Source organism: Phascolarctos cinereus, unplaced genomic scaffold (genome assembly GCF_003287225.1).
Source record: "Phascolarctos cinereus isolate Bilbo 61053 unplaced genomic scaffold, phaCin_HiC Scaffold_3;HRSCAF=262, whole genome shotgun sequence".
Classification (NCBI taxonomy): domain Eukaryota; kingdom Metazoa; phylum Chordata; class Mammalia; order Diprotodontia; family Phascolarctidae; genus Phascolarctos; species Phascolarctos cinereus.
Window position 1 is genome coordinate 52,829,130 of NW_027555736.1, and position 25,231 is coordinate 52,854,360.

The 25,231-nt window shown below is 38.8% G+C and overlaps 1 protein-coding gene across 2 annotated transcripts in view; it reads left to right on the forward strand.

Moving 5' to 3' along the window:
* Positions 1-25,231, forward strand: part of VCL (vinculin) — a 116,599-nt gene that overhangs the window by 23,729 nt on the left and 67,639 nt on the right. For both annotated transcript variants that reach the window (XM_021005982.2, XM_021005983.2), the window contains exon 2: positions 22,679-22,749. In XM_021005982.2, the coding sequence (XP_020861641.1) occupies positions 22,679-22,749 (71 nt within the window). The remainder of the gene's footprint in view (positions 1-22,678; positions 22,750-25,231) is intronic.

Sequence of the window (25,231 nt, forward strand, 5' to 3'; positions counted from 1 at the left end):
TGCTCTATCCACTGCACCACCTAGCTGCCCCTGTTAAATACTATGGCATCACTAGAATTTAGCAAGCAATTTGACATTGTGAACAAGATGCAGCAATAACAAATTATGGGCTGTATTTAAGTGAAATCAAGATTGATTGAACACTTGAACCCAAGGAATGTTGATTGTTATAACCCTAGAGGAAAGTGCTGCAGGGCTCTGTCTTTGGTCCTGTTCTGATCAACATTTTTTGTCAGTGATTTAGATGAAGACAAGACTGGCATATTTATCAGATTAGCAAATGACATGAAGATGGGATCTGAGAACTACAGTACTGGACAACAGAATCATAATCTAAAAAGATCTCAACAGGCTAGATAAATGGACCCTATCTAAAGGGGTGAAATTTAATTAGGGATAAGAGTGAAGTCCTATTTTGTTGCTCAGTTGTTTCAATCTCGTCGGACTTTGTGACCTCATTTGGGGTTTTCTTGGCAAAGGTACCAAAGTGGTTTACCATTTCCTTCTCCAGCTCATTTTACAGCTGAAGAAACTGAGGCAAACAGGATTAAATTACTTGCCTAGAATCACACACAGCTAGTAAATATCTGAGGCCAGAACTCAGGAGTATGAGCCTTCCTGCCTCTGAGCCCAGCACTGTATCCAGAATGCCACACTTAGCTTCAGAAAAATCAAGTGCCTGATGGTCAGTGCCTGGGTTCCTGGAAAAGAACTAAGGATCTTGGAGGGATACAGGATCAGCACTGTGGCATTGATGGGGTGCTTGGACCCGTGCTCTAAGACCCTAGCCCAGAGACCTTATCTTTGGCAATAACTCATGAATGGGCCCCAGTTAGGCAAGCAAGAGCAAGTCGACCTCTGTATAGTTTCTCTTGTGTGAAAGACCATCTTGTACAAGCAGAGCTATCATGTACTGATTTCCACAGTTACCACATACAGTCCACATCTCAAGCCATAGACGTCAACTCTCAAGCTTTTCTTGTTACAGATGTAGATGTACAGAGGTACAGAGCCCTTAGAAGTGTCTCCCCTGCCCAGGCCATGCCATTAGTGAATGACTCCTGCACCCCAGATACAGAAACTGTATGTTCACTACCTTATTAGTATGCTTGGTGTACCCCTCACTGAACTTTCCTACATAAGCTTTTAGCATCACTCCTATTAGGTTGCAGGTTCCATAAGGAATTCTGCCTGCCTTTATTGCATTATAATAAACTTTTTTTCCTCTTTTGGTGAGGCAGTTGGTGGTAAGTGATTTGCCCAGAGTCACACAGCTAGTGAGTATTATGAATCTGAGGCTAGATTTGAACTCAGGTCTTCCTGACTCCAGGGCCGGTGCTCTTATCCACTGCCCCACCTAGCTGCCCCTATAATAAACTTTTTGACACTTGACTGGAAGACTGCTTGAGTCCATGAATTCTTTCTAGACAACTCTGCCCTGAATTTTGGTATTTTGGGGTCCCTGTACCCCTGAAACCACGTCAACATGGCAATCCAAAAAAACTAACATGAATTTAGACTGCATTAAAATAGGCTCAGTGTTCACAATGAAGAAGGTCCTCTGCTTTGGTTCTATAAAATCTGGGGTGTTGTGTTCATTTTGGGGTGCCACCTTGTAGATAAGCCATTGTCAAGGTGGAACATGTCCACTCGAGACTCTGTCACATGAAGATCAGTCGAGAGAGCTAAGGATATTTAACTTGGAGAAGATAGTTAAGGGAGATATGGTAGCTGTTTTTAAGTATTGGAAGAGTTGTTGTGGAAGAGGGATTAGATTTGTTCTTCTTGGCCCCAGAAAGCCAGACTTAAGCCATAGATGGAAATTGCTAGGGACAGATTTTGGCTCGATTGAAGGAAAAGATTTCTAATATTTAGAGCTTTCTAACAATGGTGTGGGCTGCCTCAGGAAGTAGTCAGTTCCCCTTAACATCAGGTCTTCAAGTGGAAGTTAGATGGCTGATTGCCTGGGACTTTGTAGCAGGAATTCTTGTCTAGATATTGGACCAGATGACCTGCTGCTCCTTTTAACTGTATTCTGAGCTTACAAGTCTAAAGTCTTTCCTAGGAGTATCTGAATTGCCTGTGGAGCAAGATACCCATGAAGTGAGAGACCCAAGTGTAGCCATCACTTAACATATTGACAGTTGTGACCAAAGCATAAAAAATAACATTTGAAGTAGGAAAACTTGAATTTTAATTCTGACTCTACCCATTAATACTGCTGTGTCTCAGGTTCCCTATCAACAAAACCAGGACTAGTTGTGATCTCCGTGTTCCTTTATGACTCTAAAAGTCTCTTAATTTTAGTTCTTTGTTTTTGTTGGTCATTTAGATATTGTATTTATATAGGTCTCTTTTGTGTCATGACATGTGATAGTTTTGTCACTATTATGAATGGTGTTTTTCTGTCCCTTGTTATGTTGTTAATACCTTGAAAGATCTGCCATCTCATTGATTTGGACACTTACATCACTGGCAGACATCACAGTGAGAGAAATGATTATTAATAACCAATGATTTGGGGGAGATTCAGATTTCACTCCTTTTCTTCTCATTTCAAGACCTCAGTCCCTGAAGGTTGAGCTAACCTTTTGCTCTGTCCAGACCCTACCCAGGTGGGGAAGACGTTGTGCTCTGCTCAGGCTTAGATAGTGATAAATTCTTTGAATACATTGCCCAAGGCTGGGGCTAATTTAGAAGTAAATAACATAATCTAAATTCAGGTCCAACCCCTCATTGTAATATTCATTCTCTCATTAATCAGAGTTGATTACCACCTTTGCGAACATCCTTCTTCGGATAGGCATATAAGCCCTGTGCCTGCCCAGTGGTCTCTCCCCCCCCCCCAATGATTGTCTTTGATCTAAGAGACAGCCAGCCAAATGACCATCTTTTATTAAAATGCTGGCATTATATTTAAAAAATGATTACCTAGAAATTGTTTCTTGAAACCTTTTTAAGTGCTACAGCAGCGCATTCACACCTTTTGGATTTTGTGCAATTCTTGCCTGTGTCTTTATATAAATCTTCAAGAGGAAATCTACTGTAGAAGCCCTTGGCTCTTTTTTTCTTTCTTTTCTTTTTTTTTTTTTTGCTTATAGTAACTATGTAGATCATTTTATAAGTCTAATTTGAAGCCTGTCTAGGGATAAGGAATGGACCTGTGATTTCTTTGGTATAGGAAACTTCCATGGAAGGAAACTACATCTACCATTGCACTTTCTCTATAATTTATAATCTAAGGAACGCCTAGGGTACTGACAAGGAATGTGCCCAGTCACCTAGCCAGTATATGTATATCACAGGTAGCACTTAGGTCAGGGATTCCTGGTTGCGAGGCCAGATCTCTTTGTCTTCTATGCCTGGCCACCTTGCCTCTAGAAAAGCAGGTGGGTTTTCTTGACAGCTTGCAGAGAAGTAAGCTCTACAACTGTAATCATTGAATTTATGGGCGTTCTATAATTCTGAGTAATAACATGCTGTATTATGAATAAAATGATAGTTTACATTTGCTTATCAGTTTATGATCCCACCGTGCTTTCACAAACATCATCTCATTTTTCTTCTGAACAGCCTGATGAAGTAAATAGTGCAGATATTATTATCTTGCTTTTACAAATGAGGAGAGTGAGGTTCAGACTATTGAGAGGACTTACCTCTAGTCCCGTGACTAGTGAGGGCTCCCTGATCACAAATCAGTGTTTCCTCTGGGTCTCCACATTGCAGCTCTTTATAGCTTCTCACCATCTATTGAAGATTCTCTTTCTTAGATTGTGGAATTAAGTTTTAGAAACTTGGATGTGCCAATGATCAGCCTTCACAGCTCTCAAAGGCATGCACATACATTAAATTGATATTACTTCCAAATGTTTGAATGCTATTTTTTCCTCCTCTTGTGTAGAAGCAGATTGCTCAGACATAAAACACTGCCATTGCTCTTTTATTTGTTGTGAGTAAGCAGAGCATAGTTAACATATTGTAGATGTCCCCTTGCCTCATAGTAGGTGACCCGAGCGGCTTACTAGATAGCTAACATGTATCAGAAGTAGGGAGCTCAGGGATGCTTTGGGTTTCTTTTGGATTGGTTGCTATCCCTTTCTCCTCTTCCTCAGAGCCCAGTTTTAGAGCTTCCGTGATTGTGTCAGTTTTTAGATAAATAAGTCCTTTGTTTCCTTAGTGATATTTTTCAAGTATAGTCCCAGTAATGGGATATCTGGGTCAGAGAAGGTTCACTTTTATAACTGTTAATATTATATTATTATTATTACTATATACCAGCAGATTGTTCTCAAAAATATTTGCACCAGTTTGCAACCCCCACCAAAAATAATACATGGTCCATTTTTCTACAGCCCCTGCCAAGAATTTATTTTATCTTTCATTTCTATTTTTGTCTATGAAAGTGGTATTTTGAGGTTGTTTTGATTTGCATTTCTCTGAGTATTAGAGAATTTGAATAGCTTTTTATGTGGTTATTAAATGTGCATTTTTTATTTAAAATATTTCTGTCCTTTAAGGAGTACATATCACTCTAATTGGTATAACCATCCCTCTTTTAAATTTTTTAAAATAAGTTTTTATTCCTATCATCTGTTTCTTGTAATCATCATAGTTATCCCAAGTATCCCTCTCCCTCCCCCTCCTGGAGGGCCATCCCATATGACAAAAATATTTTTGAGAGAAAAAAAAATCAGTACAACTGATCAACATATTGAAAAAGTTGGAAAACATGTGCAATATGTAGTGCCTGTGGACTCCCACCTCCACTTAGGGGTGGGTTGGGGGTGTCCTTTCAGACCTCTTTATTTGAGTCTTGCTAGATCTTTATAATTTTGTTACATTTACTTTTGATTTTTCTGGCCACATCATTCTCCACATTTATGTTGTTTGTGGTTCCTGTGTATGTTGTTTTCTTGTCTCTGCTTACTTCACTCTGCATCAGTTCACAGAGGTCCCTGCTTCTCTGCGTTCATCACACACATCATTTCTCACAGCATAGGAACATTCTATTATGTTCACGTATCACAGTTTGTTTAGCCATTCCCTAATTGATGGGCGTCTTCTTTGTTTCCATTTCTTAGCTATCACAAAAAGTTCTGTTCTAATTATTTTGATGTCTGCGGGACTTTATTTTTCTGGCTTCCTGGGGATATAAGCCGAGTAATTGAGTCTCTGGCTCAAAGGGTATGGAGGTATGTCTGTCACTATAAATTCTAGATGTCAGATCTTTATCCACCCCATTTACCACAAATATTTTGCCACGTTCTCTTTCTTTTAAAGGTAATATATTTTCTTGTGCAAAATTCTTTTATTTTTGTGTAATGAAACTTAATTTTATTTCCAATCATTTCTTCCATTTTCTTACTGGATTTTTTTCTCCTTTCCATATTTGAGACACATAAAATTCTTCCTCCTCCCCAGATATCTTTATAATTAAAAATTTTTATCTCGTTGATCTTTATAAACTTTGTTGTAGTAAATAGCATGATACTGGCTCTTTGAGACAGAAAATTATGGACACATTGCTGATCTGTAATGTTGGAGGGAAGTTCTGCATTGGGCATTCTCTACCTCCAATAAATCATAGATCTAGGACCCCTCCACGCTCCTTCCCCCTGCCTCTTTATGTGCTGAGGAAGCTGTCCAAATCTCCTAATTTTAAAAAATTGAATTCCATTTCCCAGTTTCTCATATGTTATATTCAGTTTCTCAATTGAATTTGATGAGCATTGTTGGTTTTCTTTATATCTGCCCAACACCTGAGAAAATGCATGCATCCTAAGGAAGGAATTTAGATTTATGTTTTAATAAAGGTTGCTTAACTATGTGATTTAAAAAAAAAAAACTCAGGCAGAGCCAAGATGGCGGAGTAAAAGCAGTGACTTGCTTGATCTCTCCCCCAAACCCCTCCAAATACCCATAAAAATGTCTCTAAAAAAAAGTCTCTAAACAAATTCTAAAGTAGCAGAACCCACAAAAAGACAAGAGTGAAACAAATTTCCAGCCCAAGACAACCTGGATGGTTGATCAAAAACGTATATTGCACCAGGCTGGGAGCGGAGTGCAGCACAGCATGGGTGTGCAAGCTTCAGTTAACCTGGAGCAGGCCTCAGAGGACTGAATCACATGCAGCTGTGGAAGCTTCCAGACCTCTCAACCCACAAATTCCAAAGACAACTTAGAAGGTCAGAGGGAAAAGTCTGTTTCTGCAGTGCTGAGAGAGGAGCACAGGGTCTCAGCTCCAGTTCCCCAAGAGCGTGGCCCTGGGGGGCAGCTGACTCCTGAGCTTCTGGCCCACAGACTGAGGGAGAATCCAGTGGCTGATCAGAGAGGGACTGCAGGGATCTCTTTGCCAGTGCTGAGGCAGAAATCTCTTGCTTTGTCTGAGCTTGGATCTGGGTCACAGTTCTGGGTGGCGGTGCTGGGGTAAAGAGGAGCACTGGCGTGGTGGAGCTTGTAGTGGCTGTAAAGAGGAAACCCTCCTCACAGTTCCAGGACAGAAAGGAGTACTTGTGGTCACTAATAGACCAGAGCACAGGCCAGGAAAGGAGTAAACACCTCTCCTCTTATCATACCACCTTGGAAGAACTGAAAACTTACAGGTCCCTACAAGTATCTCTGAAAACAGCTGTACAAACCCCCAAAGCTTGGGACAGTACTGTCTCCACATTGGAAGCAGACTCTTACCTTAACAAAGAATTTAAAACTCAAGTAATTGGCCAGGATCATGAGCAAGCAGCACAAAAAGAGTCAGACTATATTATCTTACTTTGGTGAAAAAGAAGATCAAAATATACAACCAGAAGAAGACAACAAAGTCAAAGCTCCTACATCCAAAGCCTCCAAGAAAAATATGAATCAGTCCCAGGCCTTGGAAGAGCTCAAAAGTGATCTTGAGAAGCAAGTAAGGGAAGCAGAGGAAAAACTGAGAGTGATGCAAGAAAATCACGAAAAACAAGTGAACAGCTTGCTAAAGGAGACCCAAAAAAAATACTGAAGAAAATAACACCTTAAAAAATAGCCTAACCCAAATGGCAAAAGAGGTTCAAAAAGCCAATGAGGAGAAAAATGCCCTAAAAAGAAAAATTGGCCAAATGGAAAAGGAAGTCCAAAAGATTACTGAAGAAAATACTTCCTTAAAAATTAGAGTAGAGCAATTGGAAGCTAGTGACTTTATGAGAAATCATGATACTGTAAAACAAATCCAAAAGAATGAAAAATTAGAAAACAATGTAAAATATCTCATTGGAAAAACAACTGACCTGGAAAATAGATCCAGGAGAGAGAATTTAAAAATTATTGGACTATCTGAAAGCCATGATCAAAACAAGAGCCTAGACATCATCTTTCAAGAAATTATCAAGGAAAACTGCCCTGATATATTAGAACCAGAGGGCAAAATAGAAATTGAAAGAATCCACAGATGTCCTCCTGAAAGAGATCCCCAAAGGAAAACTCCTAGGAATATTGTAGCCAAATTCCAGAGTTTCCAGGTCAAGTTCCGCAGGGCATAGAATATAATGTTCTGGAGGGCAAAGGAGATAGGATTACAACCAAGAATCACCTACCCAGCAAAATTGAGTATAATCCTTCAGGGGAAAAAATGGTCATTCAGTGAAATAGAGGACTTTCAAACATTCTTGGTGAAAAGACCAGAGCTGAATAGAAAATTTGACTTTCAAATAAAAGACTCAAGTGGAACATGAAGAGGTAAACAGGAAAGAGAAATCATAAGAGACTTATTAAGATTGAATTGTTTACATTCCTGCCTGGAAAGATGATATTTATAACTCATGAGACCTTTGTCAGTATTAGGGTAGCTGGAGGAAAAAAATTACATGTATGTATATGTAGATAGATAGAGGGTACAGGGTGAGTTGAAGATTAAGGGGTCATATCTGGAGAATAAAATTAAGGGATGAGAGAGGATTATACTCGGAGAAGAAGAAAGGGAGAGGTAGAATGGGGTAAATTATCTCACAAAAAAAACCCCAGAAAGTCTCTTACAGTGGAGGGGAAACGGGGGAAGGTAAGAGGGAATGAGTGAATCTTATTCTCATAGGATTTGTCTTATGGAGGGAATAACATACACATTCAATTGGGTATGGAAATCTGTCTTAACCTACAGGAAAATCAGGGGAGAAGGGGAGAAGAGAGCAGGGGGATGATAGAGAGGAGGGCAGATTGGGTAAGGGGGTAATCAGAAGTAAATACTTCTGAGGAGGGACAAGGTCAAAAGAAAGCATAGAATAAATGGGAGGGCAGGATAGGATTAAGGGAAATAGAGTTAGTTTTTCACAAGATGTCTGCCATGGAAGTGTTTTGCATAACTATACACGTATAACCTATATTGAGTTGTTTGCCTTTTCAATGAGGATGGGTGGGGAGGGAGGGAGAAAATTTGATGCCTAAAGTTTTAAAAATGTGTTTGAAAAAAAAAGTTTTCACATGCTACTGGGAAATAAGAAATACAGGAAATGGGGTACAGAAGTCTATCCTGCCCTACAGGAAAATAGAAGGGGAAGGGGGGGAGAGATAGAAGAGAGGACAGACTAGGGAAAGGGATATTCAGAATGCATGCCATCTTGGGGTGGAGGGAGGGGTGAGATGGGGTGAAAATTTGCAACTCAAAATCTTGTGGAAATAAATAATTGAAAACTAAAAAAAAAAAAGCTACAAAACCAAGCCCTAGATATCCGTCTTGTTTAAAGGGGGTTTATAGAAAGGCATCTGTTAAGGAATGGGTTTGAACTTGAAATTCCCAAAGCAGCCACTGACAGTGAAGGTTTATATTCTTTATGAGACTCTCAGGATTCTCTGTTGTTGTATCCTTCATCTGAGCTCCCAGCTTAGAAAAGTTTTTCCATATGCAAACCAGTTATATAGCCTTTCACTAGATAATTAGCTATCTGGAGTTAGAATCTGGAAAGATGAAAAAGGAATTAAGCCTAGTAAATAAGTGCTTTGCTGGTATCAGCCTCAATATTTTTTTTGAAATTTTTTTGCTTGCTAAAGGCTTAATGGATTATCAGTTTTGGCTAATATTGTTTTTCCCTTTTGCGCAGCTGAGAACTCTTCGTTCATTGGCTTTCACTAATGCATTTGGTTGAAATTGGTACTGACTGCTCATCCTCCAGTCTTTGGACCTTGATATTTTGTTGTAATAAGTGAAATAGAAGGAAAAAACCCACTATTGTTTTGTCTACTTTGGACTAAGGCCGGGTTTAGTATTCAGGTGTTTCACTGTAAAGCAGTGATACAGTCTAGTTAGTGTCAGACTCAAACAAAAGTTGTTTTGGCTGGGGTAGCTTACAGCCTCTTTATTTGTACATCTCTGCTGGTTTAAGCTGTAAATGTTGCAGCTGTTCTCTGATTTCACTTTCCAGCAGGTTTAGAAAGTGGGTCTGCTTTCAGTCTAGTTGTAGACACAATGTATTTGTGCATGTAGTAGTTGAAAAGGAAACAATAAAGGTCTTAAAAAAATCATTCCTACCTTCCTCTCCCTTCTAAACAGGAGAATTAAAAGCAAAAGTCTTGTGTCAGCATTTGTTTAACAGGCAGGAATCTTTGTTTTCCAAGGAATAGTCTGGAAGGGTCATCCGAAATCTCTAATTCTGTGATTAATGATCTGCCCTGCACAGCGGGAAACATTATTTAAACATTTAAAATATTTCCAGGAGCGTTTTTGCAGGGAGCTGGGGTGGGGTGGGAATAATGGCGGCCTGCAGCCACTGATATGTTGATGTAATATAACAGGACCTAATTTCATGACAGGCTGTTTGTGAGAAGTGTTTGCTGGCATGAATCAGGAAACCAGTTCTAATAGTTATATATTTTTACTAAGCATGGACCTAGATGATGGGTGAGGCTACTTGTTAAAGACTGGAGCCAAATGCACTAACCATGTTGTAAAAGTGGCACTGAGTTCAGCCTCTAATTAGCAAGTAAGGTGCTTCTAAAATTATTAGCAGGATTTAAATTAAACAGGAATGTGATCCCCTCAGGCATTTAAAAAAATTCTTACCTGCACCTGTAGTTGAAATGGACATATGTTCTATCATCTTGTGTCTGGTTGATTGGCTGTCCAGTAGACATATGGATAAGAAACTTCATTCAGAACTCTAGTCCAATCTCAAATTAAACAGCCATTTTTGCTGAGCTTGGCATAACAGAGCATTGTAGTTGGTGTCTGAAGATCTGAAGCCTTCCTCAGATACTTATTTATTTTATTGTTGCATTTCAATAATTTTATTGAAAGGTAAATTCCTTTATCTAAGCATAGTGTACTTTCTTCCATTTCTTCTGCCAGCTGGAAGTTGATATTGATGAACTGGATAGGAAATCTTCAGTGAATCAGGTGTTTGAGACTAATAAAAGGGTTTGACTGCAAAACACATTTATCAAGAAGTTGGAAATATTTGTTATCCTTTGACTTATCTTTAAAGGGAAAGTTTTCCTTAAAGAGATATTTGACCTGCTTAATAATAGCCAGCATTTATTTGGCACTTGGAGGTTTGCAAAGTGTGCTTTGCATACTCTCTCTCATTGGCTTAATTGTAGTCATTTCAGGAGTTAGGTTGTACATTGCACTGAAGAACCATTTGTAACTCTCTCAACCCTGTCAATAGAAGCTCCATCCTTAGATCATCAACTAAAGGCTCATCTTCAACAGTCAGTCGGCAGACAAACATTTATTGATTGTTATGTGTTGGGTTCTGGGGGTACAAAACCCCAAATGAAATGGTCCTTGTCCTTGAAGAACTTAAATTCTCTTCACAGAATTAGTAAATTTTAAGTTATCCTTTACTTGAATTCAGGAAACCAACCCCTGCTTTGGTTGCTCTAGGTTTGCTCTAGGTTATTTTTTGGTGTAGCAACATTAATCTATGATAGCATAGCCTATCTGCATAGCACTAAATTGAAAGGTTGTTTCATACTCAATAGTAATCCTTTTATAAAAGCTCTACTATTAATATTAGCATTTGTTTCTTGAACAGAGTGAAGTTTTATATTGGTAGAGTTTACAGTTGCTTATACGATGTAGATTTTTAAAAAACGGATTAGACACAGACCATACAAATTATTCCAAATAAAACTTTGTTATTTTGTCAGTGATAAAAATCTTGTTTCCTAAGATAATATTTGAGGTAAGACCCTTTTATAGGGTCTTACAATAAAATGTAAATGTCATGTATCCAATCAAAATAACTTATAGTCATCATTGGATGTTTTAGAGCCATAGGATTTAATGAGGTAGTTTGTGCTATTTTAAGGACTTATAACCTCAACTTTATACTGAAGTATATCATTCCATTTTTCTGAAGTTGATTTGCTTTGAAGGAAACTTGCATCCCAATTCAAATTACACTGAAGCTTGTCTAGTGTCAATTTTAAGTAGATCAGACTTTGCCTTCAAAGTCACCTATAATCTATATACTCATCTGAATGCAGATGTAAATTCACCATTGTTTTTCACTCTTCTCGTATTATACTAGAGTTTCTCATCTGTATTTTAACTTTGACACATGCTTCAGAGGATCACAATTTAGTTCTAACAATATATTCAACTATAACATATACGTTTCTTTACTCTGGTCCCACAAGTCTTACAACACTAGTGTTCACTTCCTTGCGGTGTTTCAGCCTTTGTAGCCTAAGTGGAATCTGGTTCCTCACTGTCAGAATCCCGTTAAGGCCTGGTTTCAAGAATTCCTGTAAGATGGGCTGTTTTGTAACAGGTCATCAGCTTACTTGTAGCATGTCTGAACACAATTTATTTCAACTTCCAAGCGATTGGCAGAGGGACCATGTTTAAGTCTTTAGTTTGGCACTTGTGACGAGTTCCTGCCAGGAGCTTGGAGCCTTGCCCTTTATTTTGGGATGTTTCTGAAGATATTCTCCTCATGTGAATTTCAGAAATTTTTGCATTTGAATCTTCAGCTATAAACAGTGCCAACCTAGAGCCGTGAGATGATGCTATACTTGATGATGGAGAGAAGACAGCCTGCTCAACCTTTGGACTGTTGTCATCATTGTTGTTCAGTCCTTTTCAGTCGTGTCTGACTCTTTGTGACCTCATCTGAGGTTTTCTTGGCAAAGATACTGGAGTGGTTTGCCATTTCCTTCTTCAGCTCATTTTACAGACAAGGAGGTATACTAGTTGCATGGAGAAGAGGCAGAATTTGAACCCAGGTCCTCTGACTTCCTTTCTAGTGCTCTTTTCATTGTACCATGAGAATGGAGTCTACAAATCACAGGGCAATCAGCATGATATTGATTTCTGGCAAAATTTTAGAACTTATTAAATGGCTTGGCTTGGTGACATCTAGAAAAAAGAAGCAGTGATTGCAAATGGCCAGCATGACATCACAGACAAGTCCTGCCAGACTTAGCCTTGTTTGCTTTTCTAATTACTAACAATATTTTCTATCCGGGAAATGCTATAGGTCAGAAGTATCAGGTAACATTAGTTATCTGATAGAAGTATAGATAACATTAGTGTGTGATTGTCCAGCACAATAGGCACCACCCACAGGAATTGTCATGTGTGGGTGTGGTTCAGTGACCCTGTTTCTGTTTGAGTTTGACATCACTGCTGCAAGTAATGTTGAATTAGATCTTAGCAAAGTATTTGACAAAGTCATTTGATTCTTCTGGAAAAGATGAAGAGATATGGGCTAGCTGATAGTCTAATTTGGGTGGATTTGGAATTGGTTGATGGGCCAGACCCAAGGAAGTCATTAATAATTTGATGTCAGCCTGGAAAGAAATCTTTAGTGTTACTAGTGATTGGTATTTGGCCCTGTGCTATTTAACATTTTTATTAAGTGAGTTAGAGAACAGTAGAAATGGCATGCTGGATGGCATCCAGTTTACTGATGACCTGAAGATGGGAGGGGTAGCTGTCACATTAGATCATCTGAATTCAAAAAGATCTTGAAGGCTAAATTAATAAGCCTACTCGAGACTGGGAGCTATTCGCATCTTTGTATCTCCAGTGCCTAGCATGGTGTTGGGCATAGAGGTGTTACATGAATGCTTATCGAACTGAAGCTGAGATGAAATTTAATGGAAATTAACATAGTGTCTCATCCTTTAGTTTTACAAAGTCAGTTTCATAAGGTCCAGAATGGTTCAGGTTTGTTTGGGCAGCAGCAGAGGGCAGCTCATCTGAAAAGGTCTGGGGGCTCTGGTGAACAACACAATTGAAAGCTGGGAAGGCAAATGAAGGTATATAGGCTGATGCTGCCGCCCCACTGCCCAAGTCACTTTTGTCTCCAGGCCTCAGTGTCCTACTCTTTATGATGAAAGTATTGCACTGGGTGGCCTTTCAGGGCCTTTCTCGCTCCACAGTTATGACCTTGTGGTGGGGGAGCTCGTGTTCCTGGTCAGATCACATCCAGGATGTTTGATTCAGTTCTGGGAATCACATTTTAGGAAGAAGAAGAAAGTGCATGGTGAAGGGCCTCCCCTCTGGGCCGTGTGAAGACCAGCTGATGGAGCTAGAGATGTTTAGGTTGGAGAAAAGAAGATTTGAAAGGGTGTGGAGGGGAAGAACACGTGATAGCTGTCTTCAGTATTGTGAAGAGTCGTCCCATGTAAGAGACATTGGTCTGCTCGGCCTCAGAGGACAGAATTGGAAGTAATGGATGAGGATTGCAAAGAAAGAAATTTAGGCTCGATGTGAGGAAAAACCTCTTAACAATGAGCACTATCCCTGAGTTCAGTGGGCAGCTTTGGGAGGCATTTGATTCCTCTAGCTGGGGGGTCCAGTGGATAGAGCCCTGGGCTTGGAGTCACAAGAACCCAAGTTAAAATGTGACCTCAGTTACTTACTAGCTGTGTGACCTTGGGCAGGTCACTTCACCGAAGTTTGTTTTAGTTTCTTTAACTGTAAAATGGGGATAATAACAGCACCCATTTTGCAGGTTATTCTGAGCATCAAATGAGATAATATATATAAAGTGCTTAGCACAGTGCATTAGCACATAGTCGGTGCTATGTAAGTGCTTATTCCTTTCTCTTTTCTCCCCCTTCTCATCACTGGAGGCTTTAAGCAAAAGCTCTCTGGTCTTCTGTCAAACAAGAAAGCTTGGCTAGAAGATCTCAAGATTTCCTCAAGAGCTTTGAATCCGCTTGTCCCCCACTGCCCAGGGGCTCTGGCTCTGCCCGCATCTTTGGGAGGCAGAGAAAATCTATAAAACAAAGCATAGGTGTGGTCCATGTCTACTGTTTTCTCAGAATAGCAGATTTAGATTAGCTGTTTATTTCCTATGCATAGAAATTGTGTAAGATTCAAGGTGCACAGCAACAACTGTAGAATACACAAAACACTGAAATAACTCCTGGTACTTGTGCTCCTTTGGAAAAGGACAACTTTGTGGGGTGGCTGAATAGATATTTTGCATCTGCCAAGCAAGTCACAAGGCCTGTCAGCCAGGGTACTGCTTGTGTTCTTTTCTTGTGAGAAGAGTGTTGTTGTGGAGGTTTACACCCCCTTCCCTGACCCTGGGCAGCTGACACCTGATTGAGGAATCCTTCAACCGACAAAGTAGCTCTCAGGCCTGGAACGGTCCGTTTTTCAGGGCTGCTTATTGCTGACCTGTGCTTAGGGAAGGGAAACAAAAAGGCAGAAGTGGGTGGCTAGGTTCTTGGCCTTCTCTAGGCAGGCCAAGAAACAGGTGTTTCTCTTCACCTGGACTTGGACTACATGCAAGCTGCCATTACCATTAAAAGGGAGGGTGCTGAAGAGGCTTCTCTCTCCCTCTTGCTAGAAGTCAAAGGAAGAGAAGCATATGGTGGGAGAGTGGTCCAAAAGAGTGGGCAGGGCCATTCCCACAGTTCTTATAGCCTGATTGGAGTCTCTCCTTCTAACTCTCTGCCCCAGGTCCTCAGTTATGGGGACCTGTCCAGCAAGGAGACAGAGAAAGGGTGGTCATCGCTATGTCTCCATGGGAGATGACCCTCTCTGAGAAAGGACTGTGCCCTGTAATCTCATCAGGTAGATAGAGGGAACTTGGGTTCCTGATAAACAATTCCCTTCTCTCCTTCCCCCTCCTTCCCTAACCCCGCTCAGTAAACTTAGGATGCTAAGTGCTACTGATACATAACAAGGGCAGCCTTTGGGCTCTTGTGATGTTATAAGAATTTGGTTGCTTTTTGTATTCTGTTGGCCGTCATTGTAGATCAGGGCCATGGCAGAGCTTGAAGCTGATAATAGATGTTCGCCTAGCATGAGATTAAAGTTTGAGGCTGAGAATGTCATGTGAGAATAGAAGGTAGTGCTTCAGGTTCTAGAATCCTAGAATATTAGAGTTGAAAGGAATCTTATTTTACAAATGAGGAAAACAAGGCCCTGAGACATGATGTGGCTCATCACCAGAGTCGCATGGCAGAGTCAGAACTAGAACCCAGATCTTTGTGGGAAAGAAACCAAATCACTCTTCCTCATTAAATGAAATCCTGGGGCAGCTAGGTGGTACAGTGAGTAGAACACCGACCTTGGAATCAGGAGGACCTGAGTTCAAATCTGGTCTCAGACACATAACACTCACTAACTGTGTGACCTGGGGCAAGTCACTTAATCCCAATTTCCTCAAAAAAAAAGAAAGAAAGAAAGAAAGAAATCTGGTAAAATAGAGCTAAGAATTATATTAGAAATATTATCAGCAACAGAAGATAAAAGCCTTGTTATGTTGAATTTTGATGATAAAGTCAAAATTATAAAGTCAAAATTATAAGGTGTTATTTCTAGAAGAGTTGGGAATCATTAGCTTAAGCTTAATCCATGCTCCTTACTGTTAGCTTATTTAGTGAGAGTTCTGTTGTAGGCCACTTAGTTAGCTTTGCATTTTCCGAGGTCACATGTTCCACATCTACATCTGGCCAGCTGCCTTGTGAATGTATGCTCTGGGGGCAGAGGCGGCCCAGTGAAAATAATGGTGGGGAGCATCAACCTGCCACATCACTGCTGCTGGGTCAGAACTCAAGCACTAGTTCTGTTGCCAGTGAGGCAGTAAAACCATCTCCATACATGGGGAAAAAAGCATGCATTCCTGTTCTCTGATGAGTCCCTGCTGGATAGGGTTTTTTGGTTTGTAGGGCAGTTGATTTAGGGCCTGAGGTTTTAATTGATCATTTTAGTCATAATTGACTTCATTCCGCTCCTGTTGTACCAGGCTCTTGAGCCCAAAGCAGGAAGGTGATTTGCAGGCTCCTTTGGTCGGAGTCTAATGGCCTTGTAGCTTGATAGTGATTGAACTTGGGTAATAGTGCCAGACTAACCAAAGGAGATTGAAAGCTTCTGGACAGAATCCAATTCTGTCGTCTGGATATGTCAAGAAGTCTGCCAGTGGAAGAGCTGAAAAACTCTGGGCACCCCCTCCTGCCCCCGACCTCCTGCATCCTTTTTGTTCACCATCTCTCTTGTTTTGGTTGTGTGCAGTCTGATGATAACCAGTATTGTGCAGCTCTCTAACTTGAGCTGCTCCTTCTGCATTTTGTATGACTGTTTTCTGTATTCTCTGACTTAGGAAGACACATCTGCATTAGCATATTTTTTAGTCTAGGCAGAGGCTTAAACACAGCCAGACTTTGTTGGAAAGAAACCAAGTCACTCTTTATTACTGAATCAAATCCAGTAGATAGAGGTAAAGATCATGTTGGGAGAAGTGATAACAGCCACAGAAGACAAAAGGCCTCTCACATTGAATTTTGAACTAAAGTCACATCTTGAACAAAAATTGTTTAAATGAACTGCTCAGTCAAGCCAGGGCCCTTCCAAAGAAACATGGGCTCTGGCCAAGACGCCTCCAAACCTCTTAATCACTTGGTACCTTCTGGCCATTTTAATGTTTCTTTATAAGCACCAAAAGGAACTCTGCAAGCCTAAGGCCTTTTTCATTTCCCACATTAATCTTTTTAGGTCTCAGGAGTTCTGAAGGCAGTTCTTTGGAGAAGAGAGTGAAGCCACAACAATATATCTTTGATTTAGAAGGGCACAGAACCAGTGACTCTGTGTTTCTCTTGGCACTAGTGCAAAATTTAAACGCACATTTGCATTACAATTGATTGAATCCCTCAGAAAAAATTTCTTTTTACTTATTGTGATAAGTCTCTATTGCTTAACTTGGTCAGAACTTGTGTTATTAACCAACCTTCTTTCCCTTTTTTCTTATGGGCCCATTTCCCTCTTAAACTCTTAGGTTTGCTGCCTGTGGGAATGAAAATGCTTTTTATCTCTTTTAGAGTTAAAGGATTAAATAGCCAGTTTGTAGTTGATTTACATAATGACAGAATGCAGAGAAAATATATAAGAAATAAGAGTTATAACTGAATGTGGTGGTACATTTCAATCTAAAGTTCTTTTAGGTTGACCAGCCTTCTAAATGGACTTTGGGATCACAGATTCATAGGCCTGGAAAGGACCTTTTAAATCACTTGGTCCAGCTTCATTTTTCAGATAAGGAAATGAACAAATCAGAAAAGGCATGTTAGTCATTCCTACATATTTACTTGTTAAATGAATGAATGAATGATGTGGTTGTGGTGAAATACTCTTCAGGAATAGCAGTAGGGCTAGAGGTTCAATTTCTCTGTTCTTTCCTCTGTAAAGATACTTTAACTCAAGGCCTTGATCTGGAGGTCTGCACAGTGATAAGTTATTTGTGAAAATTACCGTGGACCTGTTTCAACATAGACTTGTATCTCATATTACCAATCATACTTCCTCCTGCCCCTTATGATACTTATCTAATAAAATATTTTTACAACCTGTCAACTATGATGATCTATGCTTGTTCAATCAGTTATCAAGATTATAACAAAAAGTATTCAAAGAATGAATTTCTCTTGTTTGCCACGCAGCCTTTTTTGTTTGGAAAAAAAGGCTACTATAGAAACAGTACCTGTTTTGATAGTTTTGGAATAGGTATATCATATGTTTCCTGGCAGCTAATAACCAATTGTATTAGAAGCCTGAAGCCCTGCTTTGGGTGTCTTAAGACCAACCCTTTTGCCAGTCAGTAGCAGGGAGGAAATGCCCTTCCTGTTTTATAGATCTTCTGAACTTAGCTCCTTTGGAAGTTTGTGACTTGGAACTTTAATGATAATACAAGATCTTTATTTCTTAGACTGCTAGTTCTTATTAGCAAGTTAGCCAGTCACATTCTCTTATAAATGGAAAGAATGGCATATGCCAGGAAATCTGGGCATGCATGCCAAAGATTGGCAGTATCTGATTTAGAATTTCTGTTTTAATAGACACTCCTAAATTAAACATTTCTTTTTTCACTTGGGTGGAATTAATTTCACTTTTATTTACCTTCAAATAAGGAGGTCAGACATCAGGATAGACCAAATATTCTTATTATTATGTATTCTGCCTTTTAAGTGTGATATCTCTCTTGGTCCATCAGTCAATGGATTACTCCAGTTGTTGGGGGGGAACATAATCCTGTTCAACAAACGTTTATTCAGTTCTTACTATATGCAAGGCATTATGCCAGATGAGGAGGATATAGCTTGCCAAGGCTGGTGTGCCTTCAGCGTCCACTGAGCTGCTGTCATGCCTGGGCTGCTCCTATCTGTATGGAGCACCTCCATCTCTCCCTTAGTCCTTGCCTTCTGGGACAACTGGGCCATAACATCGTCTTTCAGTGTAGCCTTTGTTCACTCTCATCGATAAGTGTAGCAGGACAGGGTTAGTGTGAAAACATATTTTGGAGATAGAGAAAGGTGAAAGAACTGCATTTTGAAGAAATATAATCACTTGCACTTAACTATTTGCAAATGAGTGACTTCACAAAAATACTGAAAACATTCCACCTTCAGTGGATCTTTTGAGTTAGAAGATACGATTAGAAAAGCCATGGCCAATGTCAAACAGCTAGAGAAAGAAAGGAAGGGGAGAAAAAAGAGTCGAGCAGCTAAGGCCAAGCAAGGTACAGCTACTGCAGTGTAGAAGGAATAGCAGGAGAGATGCCCAGACATTTATAGGACAGAAAATTTCAGAAAGAAGTGGGGAGGAAGGAGAGAAAATAAGTGCTTGTTATTTCTCATTAGATTGTGAGCTTCTTGAAGGCAGGGGCTGTCTTTTGCCTCTTTTTATAACCCAAGTGCTTAGAGAGTACCTGGCATATAGTAGGCACTTACTAAAGGTTTATTGACTGTCTGATTATTAATTGAAAAGTTGGAACATAAATAAAAAGAAAAAACATGAAAAAATATGAGAAGATTGAATGAAGAGTCAAAAAGTATATCAGGAAGTGTTGAGAGAAAGCATGGGATAGTGGATAGAGATCTAGACTTGGAGCAGAAAGACCTGGGTTCACATCTTGCCTCTTAACATAACCTGGCTGTGTAAGCCTGGGCAAGTCACTGAACTTCTCTGTGCTCCAGGCATCGAGATAAGACTTTGTGGTACAATAGGTGTTCATCTGGATTGGCAGAGAGAGTTTCATCAAGAGTTTCCTTGAAACCAATGAAATCACAGGTCCAGACCTCTAGACAAAAAAGGGGAAAAGTTAATGGAATTGGCATCGTTTAATACTTTAGATCAAAAGGAGAGGAATTATGTCACGGTTTCAAGCGTTCCAAAGGCGTTTGCCCAGACATCACTTGTTTACATTTGTACTGTAGACTGATTATTAAGAAAAATTGTTTTAACCATACTGAGAGGGAAAATGCTGGTTAGATATAAAGAATAATTTTCTAATAGTCTAAATTGTTAACTAGTGGAATGAGTTACCAGAGGAGGATGGGGAGTTTGCTTCTCTTCATAGCTTAAAAATATACTAAGTTCTAATTTGTCTAGGGGTAATAGAAGTGTTCTAGTTGAAACTGGGAGGATAAAGTCAATGACCTTCATGTCCCCCTCCTGGTTTTCTGATTTTTAGGAGTACTTTTTTAGAGTAACTCCATTTGATATGCTCAATTTCCGTCTGAGGGCCAAATATATTACAAAGTTTATAGAGCATTTTATAAGAGGCTTTGGAAATGGGGGGAAGAGAGATTCCTTTGGGAACAATAGAACCGTTTAGGTGCAGAAGAAATGAAACAGAAGCTTGGTAACTTACCCTAAAATGAAACTGTGTTGCTTAAACCAGACATACTATTTTATAATTTTGCCAATATGCATTTTAAGATTTCGGAAGCTAATTATAGAATAAGAATTGAGGAGTCACAAGATTTATTTTTCTTCTTTCCCTTGTACCAATCTCTTGTCCCAGTAAAACATTTTTCACTCCAAGATACTCCCATTTTAAGTATGGCATTTGATAGCATCATTCATTTTATTTAATGTACTACTAGGCCAAGTCTGTTAAGAATGGACAGACTTCTCTTTTCTATCACAGGCATTCTTAGAGTTATTAGATACCAATGGATTCTACAATGTTTGCCTCAAATTTAGTGTTTAGTGCTTAAGTTACTTTTTAAACAGCCTTCTAAATAAGTACCTTAAGTAAAATAACCTCAAAGTATAGTCTTTATTCTTTCTTTTTCCCTACCACACCCTATTCCTCAAAGAGATAATGAATTAAAATGATCATAATAATAAGTCATCTATGTAATGCTTTAAATTTTAAAAAGGATTTTCCTTACAACAACCCCATGAGGGATAATGATATACTTCGATTCCCAGGAGAATTAAAAATTACAGATAACGTAAAGGGTGATGGAAAGACACCTGGGCTTAAGTAGGCTGAAGTATATTAATAATGATAATCTGTGTGAGAAATCACATGTGAGATACTGTTGAAGAAATTCAGACCTGGAAAAGGAAGCAGCTTGGTCATATAGTGAGTATGAGAGATGGCAGATTGGATAACCCAGGGGGTACATGAGTAAATGGTACTAAAATAATAAAAGAAAGAACAAGATGGCACCTATTTCCTCTATGGAGGATTTATGAGAAAACATGAATAAGAATCACATAGGATGAGAGAGCATGGAAAAGGGGAGATGTGCCCTAGTGGAGGGAGCACCATACCACTGTAGTAGTGACTCCATCAAATCATGCATTTCTTCCCTATCTGGATGAGTAGCCCTTTGACAAACTTCTAAAAGAATTGAATTAAATATCAGTTATTTTGTTTTCTTATTTTTTAGAGATCCATTTCTATGAGTTTGTTACTGTAGGGAACTCTCCTTCCTTGGAAGCCTCCAATGAATGGGCAGCTTATTCATAACATTCGATTTTAGAGAATTGCTTGAGTCCTGGATAAGTGATGTGCCCACATTACCTGGTCACTAGCCAGTGTGGTTTAGAGGCAGAATTTGATCTCGAGTCTTACTGACTCCCAAGGCTGCCCTTCTGTCTGCTAGACCATTTTGCTTCTCAGTTGTTTTATAATTGTTAAATTTTTCATCTTTATTATATTTGAGCTTTACCATTTATTTAATTAGTCAGCAAATATTTGAGTGATTATTTTGGGAAAAATTTGTGAGCTATACATATTCTTTCATGTAAAGGATTATTTACACCACATACATGTCTTTCTTGTCCTACTCTGCTTATGATAAACTAGTGATTGGTATAGTCCTTTATGCTTTGTGTATGAAGTCAATGCCCTTGGCCTCTTGAGTGGTTTATTTCAAGAAAATAGAGTGAACAATACATTTGGAAATAATTGTGTCATCTTTTGGTCTGGGCAACTCTGGAGAAGCAGCTGTTGATTTGAAAGGCTTTTATTGTGATACAAAAGCTCTATTGTATATGGAAGCAATGGATATTACACAGTGGAATATGTGTGTTTTCCCCATCTATTTCTGAGCTGTTAACTTAGAAGAGAAAAACTTGGATTCATTAACTTACACATGACTTCTGTTGCCCAAGAATTGTTGATTATGAATGTTTTTAAGATGAGATTGCTTGTGCATTTAGAAATTTCATTTTTCTTTTGTTTTTTTTCTTCTTTAAAATCTTTACTAGGCCATATGGTTCAAATGGCAGATTTAAGGAGTATTTACTTCAGGGATTAAAAACACTATAAGTTGTGTTCATACTTTGCATTACATGTGTTGTAACTCAATTATTTATATTTGTGTGTTGTAGTAATTTATTATCATTGTACAGTGCTTTGTGTAGTAAAAGATAGAATCCAAATTCTGAATGGTTATATCATAATATTCTTGAATAGGGTGAATTCATAGATATCACATGTTTAATAAGTACCACATGGCTAGATTATTGTGACTTTTAAAAGTTTGATTTCATTATTGTCTATATTTATTGTTTATGGAATCAGTGGGTCACTGATATTTAAAATTTATACTGTCACTGTACTTAGCTTGCAAGTGGTAACTTACCATACTTTTAAAATTGAATATCCTTATGAAAATTTGGTAATGTGACACAATCAAAGATTGTTATTGAATATGACTGACTTACTAATTTAGAGGTACATTAAGAGGTATTTGATTATTGGACTAGTAATAGATATTAAATGTTTCATTTAGTTACCAAAGTAACTACAATATCATTGCTTTTATACCTCTCCCTACTCTCTCCCCAATTTTAACTAGCTTTGTAGAAGTTTTCTTTAACTCAAGAGATGAAAATTCTAATGATAGAAATTTTTATATTGCATATGGAACATGTAGATAGGGTCAGATTTTCTGAGGATTTAGAATTCTAGATCTGAAGTGTTAACCGTCACTCTTTCTTCCCCTTTCTCAGGTTGGAAAAGAGACTGTTCAGACAACTGAGGATCAGATTTTAAAGAGAGACATGCCGCCAGCATTTATTAAGTGAGTGACTATAAAATTCTACTGTGGCCTAAATACTTTTGCTAAGCAGAAGCTTCGATCTTGGCATTCTTGGGAGGTAAAAATAATTGACCTAAGAAGCAGAAATTCCTTTCAGTAAGCCTTGTGTCAAATATGGGAGTCATAACTTCAGCTTTTGCTTCTCATGTTTGATTTCGGTCATTAACATTTTTACCATTCGTGAGTTCTTCTGAGTTTTGCTTTTTGTATCCAGTTATGCCAGAATCCCGCTTGGCGTCATGCGTGACCCTGAATGCTTCTGCACTCGATGCTATTGCACTTAGTCTGCTTTGTTGTACGTATAGCTGGCAAAGCTGGCTGAAGTTTTGGCAACTGCACACGAGCTTTATGTTATTGGTTATGTTTGCCTTGTGGCTGTAGTTTGTAACATTCGGATTATCTGTTGTCCCATTGGAGTCAAGACTTAAAATCAAGAGCGGATATATATTCTACACTGTGGACATTAGTTCTGATTTCTGTGGGCTGTGGAGACAGTACGTATTTTTCAGTAATAAATGAAAATTTCATTTTATTTTTTGTTTATTCGAATGAGTGCTTTTGCAATATCATGCTTAGACTATTTCATTTCTGCAAAAAGTTTTGCTCTTCATGTGTCAGAAACTAAGATACAAAAATCATTGGTTTTTGCTGGATTCTTTTGGCATATCTACTATGTTCCTTGGTTGATCCCTCTAAAAAGATCCCTCTCTATTCTCAGATTCTATGATTCAGTTTTTTTTATATGCTGTTCTATCAGCTTAGTAGTTTAAAAAATGACCCTTGGAGTCCAATATTTTGTACAGTTTAATTCAACCAAACAGATATTGATTGGTGCTGGGAGGAGGATGTGAAGATAAATAAGACATAGTTCCTGTTCCCAAGAAGTTTATAATCCAGTGGGAGAAATAACATGTATACAGATAAGTCACAATACAAAGTAGAATGTGACCTTCCCATAGGAGAAGTTGGAATTCTATAAGAGATGAAGGAGAAGGGATGGCTAACTTTTGGCAGAGAAAGTGGGTAGGTTGTAGGGGCAAGGTGGAAGATCAAAGAAAGCTTCATGAAGCAAGTGACCTTCATTTTGCATCAGCCTGCCTTTTCATCTCACTTGGGGGTGAATATGTTTTCATTTAAATGGTAAAAACTTATTTAAGAGACTTGCATTTTACCACCAAAATATTAGAAATGAAGAAGTTGTTCAGTAAACTGCACGTCCAGGGTCAGTGGCCATTTGCAGGCCTTTTTGTAGAGTTTTTGAATTGTTTTGTACCCTAAAAATTCTCTGTGAAATCCTTACGTATCTCTCTGATCATGTCATGCCTTGAGTAAAAAATCTTGGATGGCTGTTTTTGTCTGTGACACAAAGTTCAACCTCTTATTACTGTGTTACTTCCAACTCAATAAATACCTTCAGGAAAATGGTAAGAGTCTCAAAGATGGGAGCTGGAAGTATCGCTTTGAGACTGTCAGATGTGTATATGTATGCCAGAGAAATGATAGAAGGGATTGTTTCAGAAACCTGGGGAGACATGTATGAAGAACTGATGCAGAGTGAAGTAAGCAGAACCTGGGGAGCAGTTTATGCAGTTACAATAACAACAATGTAAAGACTAACAACTTGGAACAATTTAAGAACTGATCAATGCAATGACCAGCCATGTATATGCAAGACACTGAAACCATCATTCCAGGGACTGATGATGAAGACGATGATGAAGAAGAATGCTACTGACCTCCTGACAAAGAAGCGAAAGACTCAGAGTGCAGAATAAGACATATTTTTGAACATAGCTCACGTGGGAATTTGTTATGCTTCACTACTTGTAATTGTTGTAAAGGTTTTGTTCTTAATTTTTTCAGTAGGGGGAGGTTGGAAGGAGAGAAAATAAATCCTTGTTAATTGAAAAAAAATAAAATTAAGAGAAAAAATGCAAAGAAACTTTAGAGAAAATAGAATTTTTTTTTTTTGCGAGGCAGTTGGGATTAAGTGGCTTGCCCAGGGTCACATAGCTAGTAAATGTCAAGTGTCTGGTTTGAGACTGGATTTGAACTCAGGTCCTCCTGACTGCAGAGCCAGTGCTCTATCCACTGCGCCACCTAGCTGCCCCAAAAATAGAATTAAAAAAAAAATCTGAAACTGATATTATGTGTACTGTAGTATTTAGTGAGAAACCCACTGGAAAACCTTTTTAGTAAAAAGACAACTCCTGGAGAAGAGCTGCACTTACCTCATAGCGCCTTCACAGTCAGTTGTTCACACATCTAACCAAAGAGAGTTCAGGATTTGCACAATTTCTGTAAGATTGACATAACATTTAACTGCTAAAGTATGAGATAATATGCAATTTTCCCTGATAATTGCTATTGGAACAGTGCTGCCTGTAAAGGCAGCTTCAGCAGCGTAGTAATCATGCGTTACTGAAATACTAGGGTATGCCCACCATGTAGCTGATGTATGTTC